Source organism: Tachyglossus aculeatus, chromosome 19, assembly GCF_015852505.1.
Source record: "Tachyglossus aculeatus isolate mTacAcu1 chromosome 19, mTacAcu1.pri, whole genome shotgun sequence".
Taxonomy (NCBI): domain Eukaryota; kingdom Metazoa; phylum Chordata; class Mammalia; order Monotremata; family Tachyglossidae; genus Tachyglossus; species Tachyglossus aculeatus.
In genome coordinates, this window is record NC_052084.1 from 14,014,224 (window position 1) to 14,032,799 (window position 18,576).

The following is an 18,576-nucleotide window of genomic DNA, read 5'->3' on the forward strand; positions in this document are numbered from 1 at the left end:
ACGTAGTAAGTGCCTAACAAATACTATTATGTTGCCAACTTGTACTTCCCAAGTGCTTAGTACAGTGCTCTGCACACAGTAAGCGCTCAATAAATACAATTGATTGATTGATTAAAAAAAGCAGTGTCATCGTCATCATCATCAATCGTATTTATTGAGCGCTTACTGTGTACAGAGCACTGTACTAAGCTCTTGGGAAGTACAAGTTGGTAACATATAGAGACAGTCCCTACCCAACAGTGGGCTCACAGTCTAAAAGCGGGACACATATGCAGTTCTTGGAATCAGCATAACTGTATAGCGCATGGGACTGAAGGGATTTCCCTCAGCAGGATAGATGAAAAAGTTAGGAACTATGCTGAGTTGCTACAGTTTTAGCATCAGATACAGTTTTCCAAGACCTGGTGGTGTCACAGAAAATGGCTCTCCCAATATCTCTGATTCTTCCCTAGTTGAATATTCCTCGTTTAGGAGCAGCAATTTGATTCTCCAGGGAGTGACTTCCCAGGGGGCTCGGCTCCATCCCAGCCTCCTCCCAGAACTTCAGCACATTACCTAGCTTAACTGGCCATTTGTTTGGGTTCCTTCAGAACCATATTCTCCTTTTAGCGGAGGCCCTTCCCAAAGCAGCTGCAGCTCTAAGCCTTTGTGCTCAGAAGAGTGTGAGTGATCCAAGCCCCAGGTGGGGAAATGATGATTAAAAGGAAGGAATGAGCCTGCTTCCTTCTTCTCCTATCCTACTGAATGCTCCTAAAAAACTCCCTAGGGACCCTCCCCCTGTAAGGGCCTCCTGGCTGAGGATTGCTGCCTATGATTTTCCATATATCAGAAGCAGAATTAATGGGATAATATCAGTTGGGCACTTTCAGCTCCCCTGGAGATGCACGGTGTTATTCAGAAACTAACCTTATTATACTCACTTCCACCTAGGAGCTGCTGATAGCAGAATTCCAGGGGAACTCTCATTTGAATATGACTTTCCAATCAGCTCGTAATATGAATCTCCTGCTTTTAGAGCTTGTTGATGAAAGCTCAAATTTGGATTTATTGGGAGTGGGCAGTGTTAGCCCCAACAGATATTTCTAAGCGTGCCTCAGTCCAAATATTTGTCCTTCTCTCCAACCTGCTCTACGGAGGCCCCGGGTGCAATAAATGCTCATTCGAATAAGATGGATGAACTGAGGGAATCTAGGCAGCCAGACACACATGAGACATGATTGAGTGGTAAAATCCACACCCTGTTTTTAGCACTCACAATTAGCCTTCAAACATATCCCATTGAAAGAGGCAATCTGTGGTCATAACATTTTGATAATTCCCTTTATTTCCAGCACTAAAGCCCTGGGCAGTATAATGAGACATTAAAGCAGATGGAACATGTGATCATCAAATTCTAGTTATGAGTTGTTGTTTTTTTCAGTGCACACTTTTGCTCCTGCTTCTTCTTTGTGTGATCAGAAGCCAGCTTGTGTTTGAACAGCCAGAAACAAGATTTGGGGCTGCATTTCACTTAGGAAAATGTTCCCTCTGCCCAGGACGGATGGTTATATTAGCCCAAGGAAAAAAGTGGAAATTTCAAGTCATTGCACATAAGTGCTCCCCATTTTCTAAACTTTAACTGGGAAGGCTGGTGTTAAGAACTAATTGGTTAGTTATTGCAGTATGTGCCATTATTCCTTTGTGATCATGGAATGGCTAGTAATACATCAGAGTGCAGTGCTAAGTAAATACCATTGGTTGATTGATTCCCTGGAAATCAGATCAACTGGGTGGTCCTGGAAGGTTCAGTGAACAAACCTGGGTTCCAATGCCATATCAAGTATTTGGGATCTATGTTAAGGAAAATGCGGAGTCCCTGCCCTCGAGGAGCTTACAGGTTAATAGGGGAGACAAGTTAGATATTCATGGAGTAATAAATATAAGTGTGTGCCAGTCAAGAAAGTAAGGACAAGAGAATTAATGCTTCTAAGAACTAGTTTTAAAGAAAGGATGGTGAAGCCGGGGGAAAATGTCTGGGACTCCTTACCGGACCTTAAGCTGTGATTTAAGAGAAGGTGCTTGGATAGTGGACAGAAAAGGGGGGGTTAGTTTGTCATGGATGAGACAACTTGTTCAAAGGCCAGAAAGGGAGAACTGAGTGTGAGGGGCTACTAGAAGAAAGGTTTATGCCTATTGGGGTAAAGTGTGAGGGTAGATGGGGGTTGGAATCTCTCCCCTTGTTGTTCTATACCCTCGTTTTAGCAACAAACCCACACTAGAGAGGGCTTATTTAGTATCCATAGGATGTCCTTCCCCACTGGATATCTGTGAATCTCACCGCTGCATCTCAACACGCAACGAAAAATGAGAACTGCATGAGAGTGTTTAGCACTCCTGCAGGAATTCCTGCTTCTCCTCAGTGTTAATAGGTTTAAAGGCATTACGTTTCCATGGTAATTTAAATATTGTAAAATGCCTCCTGGGGTTACATGGCATGAAAGGTTTATAACACCAGCTTCCTACCTCTGGTACATTCAGTTCTAATTCTGCCAGGAAAGGGGAGGTTCTGTGATTATGGCTGCCTCTACCTATTTGAGATTTTATTTTATTTTTTAGTACTTGTACCTAGGCCCCTTGGAAGATCGGACATGAGGGAACTGCCCCTCTGGCTGGCTGATGCCTCACCTCCTCCTATTCCTAAATTGCAAATCCTTCCATAAACAGTAAATCACCACAAAAAGGACCAGCAAAAGCCCCTAATCTCACCAGTCTTGTGTTGTTAGTGGATTTTTAAAAATTGCTGGATCCACAATGCCTGAATTCTGAAGAGAAGCAGCATGGCTCAGTGGAAAGAGCACAGGCTTTGGAGTCAGGGGTCATGGGTTCAAATCCCGGCTCCACCACTTGTCAGCTATGTGACTTTGGGCAAGTCACTTAACTTCTCTGGGCCTCAGTTTCCTCATCTGTAAAAATGGGGATTAAGACTGTGAGCCCCCCGTGGGACAACCTGATCACCTTGTAATCTCCCCAGTGCCTAGAACAGTGCTTTGCACATAGTAAGCGCTTAATAAATGCCATCATTATTGTTATTATTATTATCAATCATCATCATCATCATCATCCATAGTATTTATTGAGTGCTAAGAGCTTGGGAGACTACAATGCAGTAGGCCTAGTGGATAGAGCTTGGGCCTGGGAATCAGAAAGACCTGAGTTCTGTTTCTGGCTCTGACACTTGTGTGCTGTGTAAGCATGGGCAAGTCACTTAACTTCTCTGTGCCTCAGTTACCTAGTCTGCAAATGGGGATTAAGACTATGAGCCCCATGTGAGACATGGAATGTGCCCAACCTGATTAACTTAGTACAGTGCCTGGCACTTAGTAAGGGCTTACCAAATACCGTACCAAAAAATAAAAAAGTTTAAAAAAACAGAATTGGTAGACAGGTTCCCTGGGCACAGTCCCTGTCCAACATGGGGCTTCCAGACTAAAGAGGAGGGCAAACAGAAGTTAAGCAACTTGCTAAAGGTCACACCGCAGGCAAGTGATGGAGCTGGGATTTGGACAACCAGGCCAGTGCTCATTTCACTAGGCCATGCTGCTCCTCAACAGATATCATAAGAACGTAAGGATAATGATGCTTGGCACTTGAGTGAAGGGAGGAAAGGCCCAAAGAGATTAAAAAGGAAGTGGGTTCTGGGACTTGGACATCAGATGAATGTAGATAAGACATTTATCTTGCCCACAACACAGGCAGCCGCCTGGGATGGAGTGGCTGGGGAGCGTGGGCACAAGGACCTCTGGGCAGACCTAGCTCCCTGAGGCAGGAAGTTCAGAGATTCCTGAAAACACCATTCCAGGCTATTCAGCCGGGAAGATTGCCCTGCTTGTAGACTGATTTATGTGCCGCAGTAGGTTTGAAGAGAAAGATCTAATTCACTGGCTACTCTGCATGCCGCCACACTCTATGATGTTTTCTGTTTATTTGCCTGCTGGGCCTGCTCTGCCCTGGCCGTTTGATTGTTGGTCCCGGGAGGGCAGTGGGTGAGCTGGCTTCTTCCTTTGGCACTCTCTAACGTACCTGGTAGGAGGCTGGACACCAGTCAGTGCCGACCGATCTCTCAGGCCGTCGGTTCGGAGAGGGGAGAGTCAGCTCAGCACCGCAAACTACACACCCAGTGTTCCTGGAAACCATCTGTTTCAGTGATCAATGTTCACTGCTTGGAGATTTCCCAAAATGATTATGTCTCCCAGACCACAGTCTGATTTTCCACTGGGGCCATCTGTGTCTCCAGAATTCAGCACCTCTGCAGAGAGCTGTGGTGGGCTGGGATTTAATTTTTTTAATGTGTGAGCCTCAGCACTGTGACTCATGCTTCAGCCTCTGCAGAGTCTACTTTTAACAGATCTTAAATTCTTGGCAAACTGCGCTGTCATAGCTTGTGAAGACACTTGTTGGGAACAGCCAGTGAATAAATGCCATAAAATTACCTTTAAATTAGCAAATGAATCTCAGAAATTAGTAAGCCTTCCAAAGATGATGTAGCATTTTTTTAAGAGCTGCCTAATTCTTGTAATGATCATTTGCTACCTCTAAAGAAGTACTGAACATGGCAGGCTTGGCATGCCCACGAATGGACACTACGGCATGGCAGTTTGGCCCTCTTTAGAGCAGTATTGTGAACAGAAGGTGGGAAGAGAGATGTTTCCTACCTTGACCTTGATGCCTGAAAGCGCAGAATGGGCAACGATCCTGGCCCTAGCCTTAGTGAGACATCACATTCTAACCATTAAAGTGCTCCTGTTCAGTGAGAGCAGCAATCAGTGTGCTCCATCCATGCCAGCCTGAATGGAACAAGGAGTAAAACAACTGAAAGTGGTAGGGGAGAGGAAAATATTGATTCATTTTGTGAGGCAGGCATCACCCCGTTTCAGTATTCTAGGCTCCTCTGGGCAGTCTGAACCCCAAGGGCCAATCAATTGTATTTATTGAGTACTTACGTGCAGAGTACTAAACTGAGCGCTTGGGAGAGTACAGTGTACAGTGTTATAGAGTTGGTGTACTTGTTCCCTGCTCACAATGAGCTTACAGTCTAGAGCAGGAGGACCTTATTAATATAAATAAATTATGGGTGTGTTTATAAGTGCTAAGGAGCTGAAGGAGGAGTAAATAAAGGATGCAAATCATAGTGCAAGGGTGTCCCAGAAGAGAGTGGGAGAAGAGGAAATGAGAGCTAAGATGGGGAAGGCTTCTTGGAGGAGATGTGCTTTTGTAAGGCTTTGAAGGTGAAGGGGCAGGAAGTTTCAGGCCAGAGACAGGTGAGGGGTCATTGGCAAGATAGGTGAGATGGAGGTGCAGTGAGTTGGCTGTCATTAGAGGAACAAAGTGTCTGGCTGGGTTGTAGTAATAATGATAATAATAATGATGGTATTTGTTAAGCGCTTACTATGTGCAAAGCACTGTTCTAAGCGCTGGAGGAAATTAGGGAGGAAAGATAGGAGGAAATAAGGTGATTGAGTGCTTTAAAGCCTATGTTCGGGAGTTTCAGTTTGACGCAGAGTTGGATGGCCAACCGCTGGAGGTTCTTGGGGAGTGGAGAAATGTAGACTGAATGGTTTTGTAGGAAAAAGGTCCGAGCAGCAGAGTGAAGTATGAATTGGATGGGAGAGACAGAAGGCAGGGAGATCAGCAAGGAGGCTGATAGAGTAATCAAGGCAGGTTAGGATAAGTGCTTGGATTAATGTGGGTGTTGTTTGGATGGAGAGGAAAGGGTGGATTTTAGCAATGTTGTGAAGGTTCAACTAAGGATTTGGTGACAGATTGAATATGTTGGTAGAATGAGAGAGATGAGCCAAGGATAAGGCCAGGTTACGGGTTAGTGAGACAGGGAGGATGGTGGTGGTGTCTACAGTGATGGGCGGGTCACGGAGAGGACATAGTCTGTTTTGGACATGTTAAGTTTGAGGTTCTCCTTATCTAATCTTGGTCATCAATCCTTCCTCATCTTTTCCTCTGCTGGGTTATTCAGGTAGGAAGGGCTTAGCTCCCGTGCTCCTTGATGCTTGCAGGTGAAATGTCTCCGGGTACTCAGTGTGTCTCTGGTGAATCGTCAGCCTAGATGTGTTCTTTAAGGGTCCCTCAGGCCTTGTCCAAATCCCTGAAGGGGGCTGGCAGTGCCACAGGACTTGATGTTTAGAGCTTGATGAGCCGTGCAGAGCAAACTGCAGCTGAGAAGCTCACAGAGGGGCCAAGGAGCACTGATTTTCTCATTGATCCTGTGCCAGGGGCCTGGGTACTTTTTAGCAACCAATCTTAGAGAGCAGAGCAGCAGATTTAAAATAATAGGTTCTATGGGAAGGATTTCTGCCAATCCGGCCTGGTTTTGCCCAGATCAAGAATACAGGCTGATGAGCCCCTTTCATGTTGCATTTGACCCAGGAGAAATACAGTGGAGACCTACTATTGATTTATTTGCAATGGAAAACAAGTGCAGAAAAAAGAGGGGCCCACCCTCATATACTTGCAACCCGAGGCTGATCCTTTAGTCCTAAAGTCTTTTTCAGGAGACCTTTAATTCTGCCATTACTATCACTATTTATGAATTAATCAGTGGTGTTCATTCAGCATATACTGGGCGCAAAATACTGTCTAAAGCACTTAGGAGAGAATAACAGCGTGGCTTGTAAAAAGAGCACAGGACCAGGAGCCCTGTGTTGGAATCCAAACTGTGCTACTGGTCTGCCGTGTAACCTTGGGCAAGTCACTTAATCTCTCCTTTCTGCATCTATAAAATGGGATTGAGAAAGATAGTGAGCCCTGTGTGGAACAAAGACTGTGTCCAGTCTGTTATCCTTGTATCAACCTCACTGTTCTCTCTGTGAAGTGAGAGAAGGAATGCCATTATTGGGTCCTCTCTATCTTCCCACAATGTTTAGTACAGTGCTCTGCACACAGGAAGCATTCAAATGGTACTATTGATTAACCACCCAAGGATTAATAATTGTGAATAATAATAATTGTGATATTTGTTAAGCGCTTACTATGTGCCAGGCGCTCTACTAAGCGCCGGGGTGGGTACAAGTAATTTGGGTTGGACACAGTCCCTGTCCCATTTGGGGTTCAGTCTTAATCCCCATTTTACAGATGAGGTAACTGAGGCACAGAGAAGGGAAGTGACTTACCCAAGATCACAAGGCAGACAAGTGGCAGAGCCGGAATTAGAACCCATGGCCTTCTCACTCCCAGGCCCATGCTCTACCCACTGTGCCATGCTGCTCCCTTTTTAGTATGGTGATCTATGCAGAGTAAGCGTTCAGTAAACATGATTGATGGATTGGTTGGTTGGTTTAGAGCAGGTGACTTCTACTGCTTATGGAGAAAGGGTCCCCGATTAGGAACGGCCCATCTTCCCAGTAATCGATTGATCAGCCACATTGCACGCATTCTCTCTTGTCTCCGCAGATCGTGTTTCGGAAGATCAGCGATGTGAAGCGGGAGGAGGAAGAGAGGATGAAGAGGAAGAATGAGGCTCCGCTCATCCTGCCGCCCGACCACCCCGTCCGCCGCCTCTTCCAGAGATTCCGGCAGCAGAAGGAGGCGCGGCTGGCGGCGGAGAGAGGGCGGGACCTGGACGACCTGGACGTGGAAAAGGGCAACATCCTGGCAGAGCACACCACCACCCACACCATTGTGAAAGCCAGCATTGTCACCGTCAGGGAGAGCCCAGCGACCCCGATTGCCTTCCAGGCAGCCTCCACCTCCTCCGCGGCCGACCACGCCAAGCTGCAGGCCCCGGGGTCAGACCATGGGGGCAACAGGGGGATGGGATCAGGGGACTGCCCCAAGCGCAAGGGCTGGGCCCGCTTCAAAGATGCCTGCGGGAAGGGCGAGGACTGGAACAAGGTCTCCAAGGCTGAGTCCATGGAGACCCTCCCAGAGAGAACTAAGGCTTCGGGCGAAACCACGCTGAAGAAGACAGACTCTTGTGACAGTGGCATCACCAAAAGTGACTTGCGTTTAGACAACGTGGGTGAGACCAGGAGCCCCCAGGACCGAAGCCCTGTGCTCGCAGAGGTCAAGCACTCTTTCTACCCTATTCCCGAGCAGACTCTGCAGGCCACCATGCTTGAAGTGAAGCATGAGTTGAAAGAGGACATCAAGGCCTTAAACACCAAAATGACAAACATTGAAAAACAGCTCACTGAGATACTAAGGATATTAACTTCCAGAAGATCCTCTCAGTCCCCACAGGAGCTGTTTGAATTGTCTAGGCCCCAGACTCCTGAATCAGAGAAGGACATTTTTGGAGCAAGCTGAGAGCCTGATTTTACAAACACACACGCACACACAAGTGCGTGTGCTCACTCACACAAACACACACACACACATGCACACACTCAGTTAACATTCGAACAGTGAGCTTTTCCTGATGAAAATCAATGAGGGACCAGTCCATTAAGCATGCTCCCACTCTCTGAAAAAAGGTACCATCAGAGGAATTGCAACCCCTTTGCAAGATGGCAGCTGATTTTGGCGTATCTTTGCACAATTTTGGAAGAGAGAGTACAATTTTCAAAGGGTATTTTTTTTCCTTTTCTTCTTGGTTTCAAGTTTTTATTTTTGGCACAGTCAACTCTCGGTTATCACACGGTCTTAGGGGAAATGTGACGTGGGTAATACTGGCTAGGGGAGGCAGCTTCGGCCTCAGAGAGACACAGAGGAGGTAGCCCCAGGGCCTTTCTGGAAATGTGGGGAGGCGGCCCCAGTCTGAGGAGCCTTGAGAGTCCATACTAGGGATGTGGGATCCCCGGGCTGGGAGAAGGATGAAGTTGAGGTAGAGTTTTGGAATTGACAGTGGATAATTCTCTCATGGGATATTTGAGAGTTGGCTGTTCAATTAGAGAACTTTGCAAAAAGGCACCTTGTGGGGTTGGGGATTTGCACCCTTGACGTACCATGGAGCATGCCTTGTAGAACTAGTTTAGGATTTGGGGCAAATAGATCACTATGGACTGGCAAAGGTGCTGATCGCTTCCAGTGCCTTGTTGTGTCCGCTGCCTTCTGAATTCCCTAGTACAGCTAGTGCTCAGTGTCACAATATATTTCCCTATGACCTGAAGGGTTTTGTTTTTCAACAGGTTTTAATCCACATCAGTGTGCAGTCATTGGAAAGACAAACAGCTGCAGGCAGAGTCCATTATGTTGCCAACTTGTACTTCCCAAGCGCTTAGTACAGTGCTCTGCACACAGTAAGCGCTCAATAAATACGATTGATTGATTGATTGATCTCGCTAAGCCCTCAAGAAAATGAAGCCCATAGAACTTCAACTTTTAACATTTGAGGCCATGGCAGGCTGGGTACAAGGTGTCACCCAACACACAGCCATATTCCTGGGTCCAACAAAAAGTAGGCTGGCTGTTATGAACACTTAGTCTTCCCCTGGCCGGTCTCCTGACTTCTCCAAAATGAAGGTTTTATTATGCTGGGCTACCTTTGATAGCCCCCTACCTATCCCACAACTGTGTACTCTTTCTGTCCCATCTCCCCAAAAGTACACCTTGAGCCCCAGGGGCTATAAGATGGGAATTCTTCCCCTCTTAGGATAGTGTTTGACAATGAATGAGGGCCAGGAGCCCAGATTTTACTGAAAAATTCAATGAAAATATATTGTGGCATATATATTAGAGTCTTATTATAATTCACATTAGAATTGTCTTTCCAGAGTTTATATTTTGATAACTTCCTTTTGTTCATTGCCATAGGCAATTGGATTTTTAAGAGTGAATCAGTCATCGTTCTAAAGAGCTGCCTCCTTGATTGACCTGCCCAATCCAAATCTACGTATCTTGTACTAATAGAGCCTAAGCCTCAGCAAAAATGAATAGCAGAAGGGTAGTGATCCTGACATCTAGTTTTCTCTGATGGTAGGAAATTGGGAAAGTAATCTGCATTTAAAGAAAAATGTTTCCCAGATTATTCAGCCTTCATCCTGTTAATGGAGACAGGCATAGCAGTTCGTACTGTCTATTGCTAATCTCTATCGAAGTCTTTGGACCTGGTTTCAGTAGTTACCCAATGTCCTTGAGTATATGTCATTCAGTTCTGCTCTCAGGGTTGCAACTGGGACACCAAGGGCTCAGTAAGGGTGGTCTCTTTTCCTTTGCGAGGGGTTTTTCTCTGTGAAATGCCTGGGCCAGGGGTGCTGATAGACTTCGGTAACTGAGAGAGATTTCTGTTTTGTGACCTTTTCCTTCTCCACCGGCATAGGGTGGGATGTTCTGCCGTGAAGTGGATGGGTGAGGAGGCAAAGTGAGTTCCAACTAAACTTCAGCCCCAGGAGGGATGAAAGAGGAGCGGCAGACATTTGGCAGGGTAGCTAGATCAGCGGGACAAGTGAGGCGCTTGGTGGTATTTGTACTAGGCTGTCTCGACCTCAACTTTGCAACTTAACCCCAGGTTATTTTGCTAAAGTGTCTTAGTCTTCTAGGAGTAGCCTTCCTTAATAGTAAGTGGTGGTTGGGATGTTACCTTCCAGAGACAGCATGGCTTCTTCATGGAAGGCAGCCCCCAATTTTCCCCGGCGTCCCCATCGAGGACAGAGCAGAGGAGCCAGTAAAGCTGTGCAAGGCTGCCTCTGTCTCCCTTCCAATGTTCAGGCCCGCTCTGTCTCTTAACACTTAGAAACAGCTGTGTTGGTGGTCAGTGGGGCCCAGGCCTGAGGATCTGAAAGGAAGAATCGGGCCCATGACAGTGCAGACTTGCAAAGGGATTTTCAGGCCAAGACCCCAGTTGATTGAATCAATAGTTATTAAGTTAATGTACTGGCATAATCACAAGGAGTGATTTAAATATTTCATCTTACAAAACCCAGTTCCACTGTTTTAGTGAAAAAGCAGTTTCGCACATTGATGAGACCCACTGTCTGATACTGAGGGCACCACTACCAGGTTGTGCCTGGCCCCTTCTTTCCCTCCTCATTCTGTAAATCCCTGGAAGGAACTCTTCATTGAGCTGCCCTCCCTCCTAAACACTGTTTCCTTTACTACCTTTTACTACCTTGTCACACCAGAGCTTTCTACAGTTGGAAAATGTAAATACCTCCTCATTCCACCTGCGTCCTATGTCACTTCCCCTCCAGGGACGGACAGGCAGTGACTCCCAATACCATTCTTTCCAGAGCACTTGGATTTCTCTAGACTTGTACTTTCTCAGAATCCAAAGAGCTCAGAACTCTATCGTTTCATTTTGTTTTCACAATCTCTCTGGGAAGAATCACCCCGTTTTACGGATTAGAAAACTGAGGCCCAGAAAAGATAAGTGACTACCACAGGGTCACAAAGTGGACTTGTGAAAGGATTGAGCAACTGGGTCTAGAACTCTAACTCCCACCTCCTCACCCTTTCCTTCAAAATTCAGGGACATTCCTTCCCCATAAAACTCTAATGAGGATTCAGAAAGACAGTCACCCCTTTTCCGCCTCCCGCTGCCTTTGATCCCCTTAGATATGGCAGTGGAATCCCCAGCTGCCCGGGCCTCCTTTTCAACCCAACATTGGAGATCCCAAATATCTAAATTGGAAATGGATGAGCCAAGGGAAAGCCCACACGATACTCAATCACTCCTTCCCACCAGATGTGTGTGTGGGAGAAGGGGGGTTATTCCCCTCTTAGGAATGAGAAGTAGAATGACTCATCAAGGCAATACTCTTTTCCCTGAAAACTCCAAGTGGTTTGTTCCCCACATCACAGGATCCCTTGTGATCCTGAGGTACGGCCATCAAGGCCAATGATAATTCCCGTCACCAGGAACATATAGCAGAGGGTTGAGTACATGGGTGCTTATTTGTTCTCAAACTCTGTTGTGGTTTTCACCGCCTTCCTTTCCGCTGGTTTCTAACTTCACCCTAATTCCCTCCCTTCCTCCCCCTCCCTGAAAAATCCACTTGCCAAATGTCTTCTTTCCTTGCTTCATTTGTCCACTGACATGTGGCCTTACCACTACCTGAAGTGGCTGTACTGATGGCAACGGTAGAGTGGTAGCAACTTTTGGTCCACACTGAACTCACCAGGAAACATCTGGGGTGGAATTGAATATGAAATGGAATTGTAAATGCAATTAAGGAGGTTTTAAAAAGTAATAGAACGTGTGGCTGAAGCTGTAGGTTTTCAAAAGAGCTGTGCTGAAATGGCCAGGTGGTGGCTCCGGCCATCGGAGGAGGATGGGGATTAACTTAATTCTGTGTTGAAATACATCTGCTTGAGTCTGCTCTACCTCACTTGCTATTAAACACATCATTCTCGCTTTAAATGTCATTCACAGTGCAGCCCTGCATTCCAGCAAGTCTCCCGCTTAGCAGCTTCAAGGGTTGAAATTCAGCTGCTCCAGCCCTTCACTTTAGTGAACCAAAAGAGCTCAGTCTGCCCCGTGCCTGTCCTGGGGATATGTGGTTCGGGGGTCACCCTTCTGTGGAAATATGTTCAACTGTAATTGTGTCTTTAGAAGCTGTGGGTCTGTTTGCTTCCAGGGGCATTTTGTTTTAAATGCCCTCGGTACCAGCACCTGGGTGGAGAAGGGTCCAGGAGGGTTTCCCAGCAGAGATATTGTTGAGAGTCCTGGCCCAGGGCACCTTTTTGATTTCCCCAGTGATTCACCAGGGTCCTTCTTTTGAGTCCTCTGCCTTAGTCCTCAGTAAATATCCAACTTTATTGCTCTGTGTAGATGGAGAGAGAGAGAGAATGGAATTGGGAGTTCATGCTGAAAATCAATAGCTGAGGAGCTTCTAAATATACTGAAGACACCACTCCTTTGAAGTCTTCTTGTTCCTGATGCCTCTGAAGCCAAACTCTCCTGGATCTCAGTTGCCGTGCCCTGTGGCGGAGATCAAGGCTTGCTCCAGCCTTGTGGGTCTGTCAGAGGTACTGATGGATATGAAGGAGTTTGGGGAACCTTAATTCTCTTACTTTGCCTGCTGCTGTCCCGCCCCACCCCTTTGGATGAAGGGTTGGAGGGGATCCCAAGTTCAGAACACTGGACCCAGCTCTCTGCAAGCCCATTTTGACATGTGACCCCATGAGGGGAGGCAGCAGCAAAGCCCCTGGCGTCAGTGAAAACTGGCCACCACTTGCGAGACCGCCGATGGAAACTGATTCCCGGAACTGATTCTGGGAGCCACGTCGGAAGTACAACTCACAACCATGAATTCAGTTACGTTCCAGTCCAGCCTACTGCAATAAAGACATTTAGCCTTAAGACCACTCCAGATTGCTAGGACTCCCTTTTCTGTCGTATTCACAGAGTTTGAAGTAGCTCCTCAAGTTTAAAGGAAGGCCCGCGTAGTGAATCAGTGCCATTGCTCCACTTTCAGTCTTCTCATTAGCTTAGACATGACCTTGCCCAAATCAGGATCCGTGATCTCAGCATCTCGGCACGTTCGCCCATTCAAAGACTGACACATTGTGACTGACACTGGAGCGACTGGGTGGGGGAGATTTCTTTTTTTTTTCCTTTCCAGTTCAACAGAGCTAATGTGAAATTACCTGCAGCTGTGATTTTTCCAACTGAAATCCAAGCATGGTGGATGCAGCTTTGGTCTGTGATCCCAGAACATCTCTGAAACTGCTTTGAAATACTAAGACATCATGGAACCCCTGGGTTTTCTCCAGGAAACTTCAGGTGGAGTGGCAAATCCTCAACCTGCAGCCACTCAGGAGTCAGAGGGATCAGGTCAAAGGTCAAGCAAGGAGTTCCCCAAACTTGTATCAGATGGAACTGTCTGATGATGAAGACACTGTTTTCTAATGAATGTGCTATCTAATAATGACATTCAACCAATATTTGTAATCTGTTGGAATCTGCGTTCAATATTTATCCGCCACTGCATGGACACTGATCGATATGCAGTTATACAGTTGTTCTGGTGCTTTCCAGTGTGTTACACTTGTTTTCATCCCTCCAGAGTCCACCAGGCCTTCCGCTGTTGGGGTTTTTTTCCTTTTTTTTCTTTGCATTTGTCACTTTGGTCAAATGAGCATGAATAAACAGCAGTGCACATGAGCAGACACTGTTTTGGTGGTCAGCTGTGGATGCTGCCAGTAGCTCTACTGTATATCTCCAGTTTTGGAATGTTCAGAGGAAAATTAAGTCACCTCCATTAATAATATTCCTTGATCAACATTTTTAAACAAGCACAAATAATATTTGTAAAAAAGTTTATTTATTATAGTAATAAACTATTTTATACATGAGTTTGGTTTGTGGATGTCTTTACATAAATAAAGGACACAGGTAGGAATGACATAGCCAAGAAACTTTACAGTGCTTTTGAGGAGGTTTGGGCGACTGGGAAGCTGGGAGAATCCTTGGTGCTGCTTTGGTTATTTTATTAATTGTTTTTGTGAATTGTATTTGTTAAGCCCTTACTACGTGCCAGGCACCGTACTAAACACTGGTTAGTAATTAACTTCTTGCTAGAGATACTCAGTTCTGCCATAACACGTGTTTTTACTCTGGGTTTGGATAGAAGGAGGCAGTAGACTTAGCGAACGAACGTTCCTTCGACGGTCCCGGAATGCCTGGATGCAGCTCCGTGAGGTGTTGGAAAAGCGGCTGTGTACTTGCGTGTGCGTCAACTCGGGGTGAGTACTACAGTGTGAACTTTTGCTTAATGTGCAGTTTCCTAAGAATGCCATTTCTGTGTTTTTGGAGCTCTGGGCCAAATAAGATGGGCTCCCCCAAAGACATCTGATATTAAGCCAACTTGCAGATAGATTCACCTCTCTACCAGCCAGCAGCATTTTTGCCAGCCTTGCCTAGCTGTGGTAGTATTAGAATTAAACTGTAAGCTCTTTGAGGGCAGGGAATGTGTTTGTTATATTGCCATCTCCCAAACGCTTAGTACAGTCCTCTGCACACAGTAAGTGCGCAATAAATACGATTGATCGATATTGAGTGCCCACTGTGGGGTAAATGCCCTATACCAGGCACTTGCAAAGTACAAAACAAACAAGGGTCACATGCCGTGACCGCAAGGAGCGTACACTCTGGTGACAAGGAGTGTCTACACTTGAATGTAGTGAATAGTAATAGCCTGACCGTTGGCTGCAACCTGAAGTAAGCGAAAGAGGACAATGGTCATGTTCTCTATTTTTATTAAAACTTTTTTTTTTCCAAAGCTCGATCTAATTGGAGAGTTGCCTAATTTCTCTGAGGTTGTTTGCGAGCCACGTTAGTGGTACCAACTTGACCTCTAAGTTAGTTTAATGGCCAGAGTGGCCCCAGAAAAGAACAGGAGCCCGACAGACGTAGTTAGCTACGCTGGACCTTGTTAGTCCTGGACCTTTGGCTCTCGGCAGGTGCTGCTTGGCCTCCCCCTTGTGAAAGGACCAGGCACGGCTCTGTACTAAGGTGTTGGGTAGGGACCATCTCTATATGTTGCTGACTTGTACTTCCCAAGTGCTTAGTACAGTGCTCTGCACATAGTAAGCACTTCATGAATGAATGAATGTAACGGAGGCAGATCTTTTAGACTGATCTTTTAGACTGTGAGCCTACTGTTGGGGAGGGACTGTCTCTATATGTTGCCAACTTGTACTTCCCAAGCGCTTAGTACAGTGCTCTGCACACAGTAAGCGCTCAATAAATACGATTGATTGATTGATTGTTTTGGGGATCAGAATTTAGACTCGCCTCCCACGTGGCACTTCATGGACCTGAAAAGTGTGGCTTGGCCTCCCTTACCCACTGGACTCCCATTTGCATAATAATAATATGTGTTAAGTGCTTACTGTGTGCCAAGCACTGTTCTAAGCACTAAGGTAGATACAAGGTTATCCCACGTGGGGCTCACGGGCTTCACCCCCCATTTTCCAGATGAGGTAACTGTGGCCCAGAGAAGTGAAGTGACCTGCCCAGAGCCACACAGCTGACAAGTGGCTGCCAAGTGACCTGTATATATGTATATATGTTTGTACATATTTATTACTCTATTATTTATTTTACTTGCACATATCTATTCTATTTATTTTATTTTGTTAATATGTTTGGTTTTGTTCTCTGTCTCCCCCCTTTTAGACTGTGAGCCCACTGTTGGGTAGGGACTGTCTCTATGTGTTACCAACTTGTACTTCCCAAGCGCTTAGTACAGTGCTCCGCACACAGTAAGCGCTCAATAAATCCGATTGATGATGAAGTGGCGGAGCCCGGGATTAGAACCCACGACCTCCGACTCCCAAGCTCGTGCTCTTTCCGCCGAGCCAACGCTGCCTCTCAAACGTGGAAATTATGGAAATTCTTCCTGACCCGGGCTCCTGAGCGGGGGGGGGGTTTTCTCAGCCGGTGGCGGCATTGTCAGTGTAAATAACAAATTGTCAATGTCAATAACAATCCGGTGGGATTAAGCGCTTAGTACAGTGCTCTGCACATAGTAAGCGCTCAATAAATACGATTGATGAGGATGATGATTCCCGGGGTTTTCCCCTGGCCGGGGCTGGGTTCTGGGCCTCCGGGATGGGCGTGGAGGCTGGGGCTGCGGCCGCCCCCGGTTCAGCTGCGGCCCATTGAGGCAATCAGCCGCTCCCCCCGTGCTTGTCTGCTTCCTTCTCACCTTGTGTCCTGCTGCCCCCCGCTCCCCCGCACCAGGAGGACCCCCGGGACCCGACGAGGGAGCACTAGCCCAGCCTGGCCTGGCTGCGACAGAGGTAACTTGGCGGGGGGCAACTTCTCCCCACGGGTTTCCCCAGTGTACCGCGGTGGGGGGGCTACTAGGCCAGAAAACCAGGGTCCAGAAACACCCTTCCACCATTTCAATCAATCAATCAATCGTATTTATTGAGCACTTACTGTGTGCAGAGCACTGTACTAAGCGCTTGGGAAGTACAAGTTGGCAACATATACAGTCCCTACCCAACATCATCATCATCATCAATCGTATTTATTAAGCGCTTAGTGTGTGCAGGGCACTGTACTAAGCGCTTGGGAAGTACAAGCTGGCAACATATAGGGACAGTCCCTACCCAACAGTGGGCTCACAGTCTAAAAGGGGATAATAATGGCATTTATAAAGCGCTTACGATGTGCAAAGCGCTGGGGAGGTTACAAGGGGCCCACAGTCTTCATCCCCGTTTTACAGATGAGGTCACTGGGGCCTGGAGAAGTGAAATGACTCCCCCAAAGTCACACAGCTGACAAGTGGTGGAGGCGGGATTTGAACCCATGACCTCTCACTCCAAAGCCCCGGGCTCTTTCCACTGAGCCATGCTTCTTCCTCATCCTCAATCGATCCATGTTATTTATTGAGCGCTTAGTGAGGCCTCCAGGAGGCCTTTCCAGACTGAGCCCCTTCCTTCCTCTCCCCCTCGTCCCCCTCTCCATCTCCCCCATCTTTCCTCCTTCCCTTCCCCACAGCACCTGTATATATGTATATATGTTTGTACATATTTATTACTCTATTTATTTATTTATCTTACTTGTACATATCTATTCTATTTATTTTATTTTGTTAGTATGTTTGGTTTTGTTCTCTGTCTCCCCCTTCTAGACTGTGAGCCCACTGTTGGGTAGGGGCTGTCTCTATGTGTTGCCTACTTGTACCTCCCAAGCACTTAGTACAGTGCTCTGCACACAGTAAGTGCTCAATAAATAAGATTGATTGATTGATTGAGGGGAGAGCATGATACCAAGCGCCCAGGCGATGCAACAGAGTTTGTGAGCACAACTTATTTCTGGTCAGAAAACCATTTCTACCTGAATCTGCCCCTGTCGAGGTGAATTAATTAGAGCCTGAAGTGGCCAGGGGGTTGGGGAAGGGGCAGCGCCATATGAAACGCTTGTCCCTCACCGTCAGGCCTTACTCGTGATTCTTAGCCCCGTTGGAAGGTCTGCAGGAGTCCTCCTCTCCCCACCACCCTGCCCCACAAACCGCTTTGGCCTGGGGTCTGTGGAACCCCCAGTGTCAGCGGGGTGGGAAGGGTGAGAGAAACCTAGGCAGGAAAAAGAGGAGAAAAAGCCAAATGCCTGTAAAAGTTTATTGGTCTAGCGGAAAGAGCCCAAGTCTGGAAATCAGGAGAGCTGGGGCCTAATTCTGCTTCCATCACTTGCCTACTGTGTGACCTTGGATAAGTCACTTGACTTATCCGAATCTCTGTTTCCCTTTCCTTAAAATGGGGATTAAATTACTGGTTCCTCCCCCCTCTTAAACTTGGAGTGCATAGATTGTGTCCAATCTAATCTGACTGTATTGTATCAACCTCACTGCTTAATGTTTGGAACATAGTAAGTGCTTACCAAATCCCATGTTATTATTACAATTTTTATTATTATGCGGGTGAGTTCCCGGCGGCCCTACCGAGTGGAGAGGTTACTGGACTATGCCAGGACCCTGTGTGTGTAGTGAGGCAGCCAGAGGAGGTGGGGTGGGGACCACAGGAGGAGGGTGGGAAATCTGCCACTTAAGGTGAAAAGAAAAAAAAAATTAGCCTGATCCAAACCGGGTTGTGGATTTTGAGAGCACAATGTTCGTGTGAAAGGGAGTCATTTCACTTGAAGTGCACGTTGCTGTCGGGTGCCTTGTGTCAGCTGTGGGTAGGGCCACCCGGCTCAGT

At 46.7% G+C, this 18,576-nt stretch overlaps 1 protein-coding gene across 1 annotated transcript in view; it reads left to right on the plus strand.

Moving 5' to 3' along the window:
* The window catches only part of KCNH1 (potassium voltage-gated channel subfamily H member 1), a 225,150-nt gene extending 216,257 nt beyond the window's left edge, over positions 1-8,893 (plus strand). Inside the window, exon 11 of the mRNA XM_038761125.1 lies at positions 7,441-8,893. Within this exon, the coding sequence (XP_038617053.1) occupies positions 7,441-8,295 (855 nt within the window). The 3' untranslated portion in view covers positions 8,296-8,893. The remainder of the gene's footprint in view (positions 1-7,440) is intronic.
* The last annotated feature ends 9,683 nt before the right edge of the window (positions 8,894-18,576 follow it).